Below are 6296 nucleotides of genomic sequence, written 5' to 3' on the forward strand. Positions count from 1 at the left end.
CCCTGCTGAGCAGCTGAGCAGGCTCTGGCCGCCTTTGTCGTGGACCCAGCACTGTGCAGACGTGGTTGAGTGACCGAGGAGGGCTCTGGTTCCCTTGACCCTCCCCCACTGACCTCTGGCATCTGCACACTGGGGAGAGATCGCAGGTGGGGTGGCTGAGCGGCGAGCACCGGCAGAGCCGGGAAAGGGCAGAGCCGGCGGCTCCCCACTGGCCCTGGAGGATGCAAGACAGGGGACCGGGCAGCAGTTGGTCCTTTCTGCTTTCATTTCCTGAGGCTGGCAAGGAGCTGAGCTCCAGGTAGCAATAGGAGCAGGGAATTTTCCAGTGTCCCGTGGGAGAATGATGGGCAGGCCAGGGTAGCCAGGCCAAGGGCAGGGTGGGGCAGAGAGTGGAGTTGGGCTGAGTTTTGGAGGGGCGTTTCTCAAGGTGGCTAAAGTAACAGGTTTCCTAAGTGGAACCGCCCGGGGCAGGCTGCCGTTGGGGTCCCCCGGGCTGCAAGGAACCCATAGCCCAGAGCTGGGTGCCAGTGGCCTCCTGTCCCTGCCTGTGGCGCTCAACAAACAGTGACCTGAGGGTAGCTTCTCCTTGTTCCCAGGAGTGTCCCTGAAGAACGCCGGGAGCTGCCTGAGCCCTGCGGTCATCGTCGGCCTCCTGAAAGAGTCTTCCAAGCAGGTGGACGTGAACTTGGTGAACGCCAAACTGCTGGTGAAAGAGGCTGGCCTCGATGTGCGTCCCCCTCCCCGTCTCTGTCGGCACCGCTCTTCTCCCCACCTACCCAGAGCCCCCTCTAACCGCCCTGCTCGTTGAGTGGAGTCCTGGGTGCACGTCCTGCCTGCAGCCAAGCCACCTGGGAGAGACAGCTGCAGTCCCTCCCTCTGCAAAGTGGAGACACTGCCTGTCTCTGAGCGCCGCAGAGTGAACTAGCACTGGTGAAAGTGCTTTGTGTGTGTGAGAGCACTCTGTGAACCCAGGTGGCGGCCCCCACTCCACAGCCGGGAAGGTGATGAGCCAGGCTGCAACAGACTTGGCCCGGGTCTGCGTTCAGTGCCCCTCGCGCCATAGCACCTGGTTTTCTTTATTAGCTTGCAAACTCTGGGAGCAGGCGACACGCCCTCTGCTGCCTCTCACGGCTGCTCTGTGGTGCCTTCCCTTCTGGGTCCCTGTTAAGTTCCAAGTCTGTGTCTCAGCCAGTGGGAGCTGACAGGAGCAATCGCAGGCAGCCCTCTGATTCTGTGCAGGGAGCTGTGTGTCGGGGCAGGGGGCCCAGGGGGACCGCTGCGGCAGCATCCTCCTCAGCCCTGCCTCCCTCCCGCCCCCCACGCCCCCATCCTTTACCTGTGCCTGGCAGGTCTCTCTGTGCCCTCCCCTTAGGGAGTCACTGGCTGTCCCAGGAGGCTGATATTCAGGGCACAAGGCTTATTAGCCCATTCGCCTTTGCTGAGCATGTCAGGCCGGGCACACCAGTGATCAGGCTGAGAGAGGGCGCCAGTGTGGTGCAGCCAGGAGGAATAACTGTTGCCTTGCCTTTTCCCTGCAGGTCACCACGTCCCACAGCCTTGCGGCACCAGGGGAGCAGTGCTCCGGGGAGTGCCTCCTGACCGTGGCCCTGGCAGGCGCCCCCTACCAGGCTGTGGGCTCCGTCCAGGGCACCACGCCTGTACTGCAGATGCTCAACGGAGCTGTCTTCAGGCCGGAAGTGCCTCTACGCAGGGGCCTGCCCCTGCTCATGTTCCGGGCGCAGCTCTCCAACCCTGCAGTGCTGCCTACCATGATTGGTGAGGAGGGCCCTGTGGGGGTGGCTGGGGCTCTCGAAGCCAGCATGGGACCTGCCCTGGGTTGGGACCCTGTCTACTTTCTGCCTTCTTCAGCCGCTCTCCCTGCCTCAGGGCATCTCTGGATCTGCACCATACCAAGGGTCTATCACGCCAATTTTCCAGAACATTCAGAGGTTGAATACTGAGTTCAGAGAGGGAAAGTGCTTTATCCAGGGTCACAGAGCAGTGTGGCAGGGGCAGGACCTAGCCCGGCTATGGCTCCCAGCTCGCCATGTTAAGCACCCTGTGGAGCCGTATTTCAGGAGGGCCTGCCCCAGTCCCCTGGGTTGCCGGGAGTTTTTGCACCCCATCCAGGTTTGGCAGAGGGTGTGTTGTGTCCCTAAACGCTGAATGGCCTGATTTCACCATCGTTGCAGACTGCCCAGTGAAACTTTCCTGCTTTTCTCCTTTGCTCTTGACCAGGATAAAACTGGCAGCCAGTAAGTCAAGAGCTCCAGCTCTTGGAGGCTAGACCGTCCCTTCCCTGCCTGGCCCGAGGTCAGGGTGTTAACGAGCCTCTGGAATGTCAAGGGAAGCTGGGCAGGTGCCCTGTTGTTCCTTCCGGCTCAGGTCTGTGATTCTGAGACTGTCACCCCCCCATCGCAAGTGTGATCACAGAGGCCCACAACCTCGGGCTCCGCTCCCAGCTCCTTGCTCCTCCCCTCCCCGTGCCCTGTGCCAAGCTGGCTTTCTCCTCCTTCCAGGCCTCCTGGCAGAGGCGGGCGTGCAGCTGCTGTCCTACCAGACCTCGGTGGTGTCGGAGGGGGAGGCCTGGCACGTCATGGGCATCTCTTCCTTGCTGCCCAGCCTGCAGGCGTGGAAGCAGCATGTGACCGAGGCCTTCCAGTTCCAGTTCTGACCTGGGGCTCACTGGTCCCAGCCTCAGGCTTCTCTGAAGTTGGCTACCCACTGAGCAACAGGGAGAGGAAATCCACATTGCAGGGGCGGGACCAGGGCCTCTGGTACAGCAGTAACCATCTAGTAAAGAGCCTCCCACTTCCTCCTGTGTCTTTGTGTTGTCATTTTCCTGAACAGCCAGCAGAGGGCATCTGCAGGCAGCCAGGGACTGGGTGCTGGAGGGTGTGGAGGAAGATTGGGATGAGCGGATGGCATGGGTGTGGGCGCTCTGAAGATGACCTGCTCCTGTCTCTAAGGTGATTCAGAGGCATTTTTATAGGAACAAAGCTCAATATATTTCAGAATGCTGTAGTATTTTAAGATCCCTTCCATCTGTGAATATACATGCGCATTAACAAGTAAAATTCAACAAACACGCACAGCATTATGTGCCAAGCACTGGGCTAGGTGCTTTCCTTTAAGAGAAGAGTTCAAACCTGGCCCCGTCCCATAGAAGTCTCCTGGTGGGAGGAACAGAACGTACAGAGGTCACAGGAAGCCATGCGTGATACGACAACAGAGGTATATAGGAAATCTCTTGAGTCCAGAGCAGGAAGTAATTTGAACTGAGGATGTTGGTGTCTTAAAGATGTGTGGAAGGACTTCATAGCGGAAGATTGTGTGTGTAAAGTCATGGGGGCACGAGAGTAGGTGGCAGGTTCACAAAGTGAGTTCAGTGTGGGGTAGACAATGTGTTATTTTTTTTTTTAAGATGATTTTCTTGGCCGTGCACGGTGGCTCATACCTGTAATCCCAGCACTTTGGAAGGCTGAGGCAGGATTGCTTGAGCCCAGGAATTTGAGGTTGCAGTGAGTTATGATGACACCACTGCACTCCAGCCAGGGCAACAAGAGTGAGACCCTGTCCCCGCTCTCTAAAAAAAGATGACTTTCTTGAAAAATATGGCAGAATGGCAGTCCTTTCCCCCAAAAGCCTCACCTTTTCAGAGTTCACCCCCCCCCATTAATATAGGGTGATGCGTTCCTTTCCTACCGTGTGCCCAATAGCATCTGTTTCTGAGGCTCCTGCCCTGGCTAGGAAGTACTTGGCACTGCTTTGGCTTCCTCAGTGCCTCAAAGGGGCTGAGTGTTGCAGGAACTCCAACAGTAAGGGTGGTGCTAGCATCTGCGGCGAGCCCAAACGTGTGTGTGTGTGTGTGTGTGTGAGAGAGAGACAGAGAGAGAGAGAGAGAGAGAGATGGCACTGCTAGAGCAGACCTTGAAGGGCTTGGGCCTGGGTGTGAACACTAAGGTCAACTTTGGGCAGTTCTGTGACCTGGAACACAGTGTTTAATTCCCGTAAGCCTTTATTTCCTCATCTGTAAAAGGGATAATGATGCCTCTAGGATTTACATGAAGTGCCCAGGGCACTTGGTGAACGTTGGTCTCTTCATTCCTGTGCCTTTCTGAGAGTAGATGAGCAGGTCTCAATCATTTATATAGAAACAACTCCACAAACCAAACCCCCATGCCTTCATCGCGATGTGTTCAGCCAGATCTAGATGCCGGGTGTCCTGACTTCAGACAGCACATTCCTTCCTGTTGGAAAAATGCCCGTGCCTCATGCGGCTTCTGCTGGGGAGGTCACTTGAGTCAACTGATAGCTAGAAAAACAGGCTGAGACTGAAGTTAAAAAAACTCAGTTAAAAATTGAGCTCAACTTTCAGCCTCTAAGCCTCCTTCCTCAAAACTCCCTGGGCAAAGCACATTTTGTACACTAAGGTGGTCAGAACAATTCTAGAAACCCAGATTACTTGAACATCTCAAAATACCCTCCTAGACATGGGTCACACTAGAGGGCGTGGGACAATTTCATTGCATCACCTATACCTTGGCAGTTCATATGACCTCCCAAATTTAAAGGGCAGGATTAATTTTAAAATTTAGCTATTGATAATTTCTTTAGGAGCCTCCATACTGTTTTCCATAATGGCTGCACTAATCTACATTCTCACTAGCAGTGTATAAGTGTTCCCTTTCCTCCACACCCTCACCAACACTTGTTATCATCTGTCTTTTTGATAATAGCCTTCCTCACAGGTGTAGGTAATACATCATAGTGGTTTTGATTTGCATTTCCCTGATGACTAAGTGGAATAAGCCAGACACAGAAAAATATCACATGACCTCACTTATACATGGAACCTAAACCAAAAGAAGATCAAATATATACAGATACAGACTAAAACTGGTTGTTGGGGCCCAGGGGTAGGGCACGGGGAGGAAATGGGGACATATAGGTCAAAGAGTATAAAGTAGCAAATATGTAGGGTGAGTAAGTAGAAAGATCTAATATACATGAGCATGAGGCCTATAGTCCATAATACTGTACTGTATTGAGAATTTTTGCTAAATGAGTAGATTGGAGCTGCTCTTGCCCCAGGGTGGGTGGTTGGACAGGGGAGTGGATAACTGTGAGTTAGTGGCTATGCTAATTCGCTCCTTTATAGTAACCATTTTACTACACACACACACACACACACACATATATATATATAATCACATCATGTTGTATACCTTAAATATACACAGCAAAATCTTTAAAAATCCAGCTGGTGCTGCTAGGAGGGTCCTATTAACTCTTTTGTGTTACTGTGTGGCACGGGGCCCCGGCATCACCTAACTTTAGAGTGGAATTTCTTTCCTGTGCATGTTAGCTGGGAAGCAGAATGCCTTCTGGAGGCTCAGTGGTGGAATCAAGGCAAATGCTGGGGCCACACTTGGGAAATGCCTCAAAATGCTGACTCCTGGAGCCCTGGGGTTAAGAAACGTGTGTGTGTGTGTGTGTGTGTGTGTGTGTGAGAGAGAGAGAGAGAGAGAGAGAGAGAGAGAGAGAGAGAGAGAGATCAGTGTGTGTATGAGGTCAGGGTGTTGGTGTGTGTGATCAGCATATATGTGTGATCAATGTGTATATGTGTATGTGTGGTGTGTGTGTGTGTGTGTGTGTGTGTATGATCAGTGTTTCCCCCTAGAGACCCGCAGTTGCAACATGGTCAGTGGGCTGGGCCGTGCACACCTGTTTCAATATCCCATGTTGAGTACTCTCATTTGAGATGAGTGTATCATGGCTCAATACTTGCCTAGTATGCCTTCCTCTTTCCTGCTGTAGGTCCCTCTGGGTGATTTTTTGCCCACACAGGGAGGTTCTTCATTTGCATGGCATCAGCAACCTTTGGGGTGAAAGTGCTGACAGGGTAATTGGAATCTCATTCCTTCACGTGCTGACCTTACAAGGGGGAGGGGGCTGTGTTCAGAGCAGGCGGGCATCAGTGTTCATGAAGTGGATCCCAGAGCTGCTGGAGGAAGGCCTCAGGCTTGGTATACAAGTTGGTGAGGAAGGGGACCAGGGACCTTGGTGTGTGCCGTGCTGGCAATCACTAGCGCCATCTGTGCACCCTGCAGGTGAACCCGGGCTGATATCCAGCTGGTGTGCCGGGGTATGGGCAGCATTTATCCCGGTTGTTAAATATTTTTACTGCCATCCCTAGGTTGTGTCCAAGTGACTCCCTAGTGGAGGCAGGCCTGGCCCCAGGAGCAGGTGGTATGGCAGGTGCTGGTTGCCAGGGCGGTAGGGGACAGCTCCAG

At 53.7% G+C, this 6296-nt stretch overlaps 1 protein-coding gene across 1 annotated transcript in view; it reads left to right on the top strand.

Annotated features, from left to right (window-relative positions):
- The window catches only part of PHGDH (phosphoglycerate dehydrogenase), a 30904-nt gene extending 28089 nt beyond the window's left edge, over positions 1-2815 (top strand). Inside the window, exons 10-12 of the mRNA XM_012761861.3 lie at positions 597-727; positions 1539-1776; positions 2520-2815. Of these exons, the coding sequence (XP_012617315.1) occupies positions 597-727; positions 1539-1776; positions 2520-2674 (524 nt within the window). The 3' untranslated portion in view covers positions 2675-2815. The remainder of the gene's footprint in view (positions 1-596; positions 728-1538; positions 1777-2519) is intronic.
- The last annotated feature ends 3481 nt before the right edge of the window (positions 2816-6296 follow it).

This window comes from Microcebus murinus, chromosome 2 (assembly GCF_040939455.1).
Source record: "Microcebus murinus isolate Inina chromosome 2, M.murinus_Inina_mat1.0, whole genome shotgun sequence".
In the NCBI taxonomy this organism is placed as follows: Eukaryota; Metazoa; Chordata; class Mammalia; order Primates; family Cheirogaleidae; genus Microcebus; species Microcebus murinus.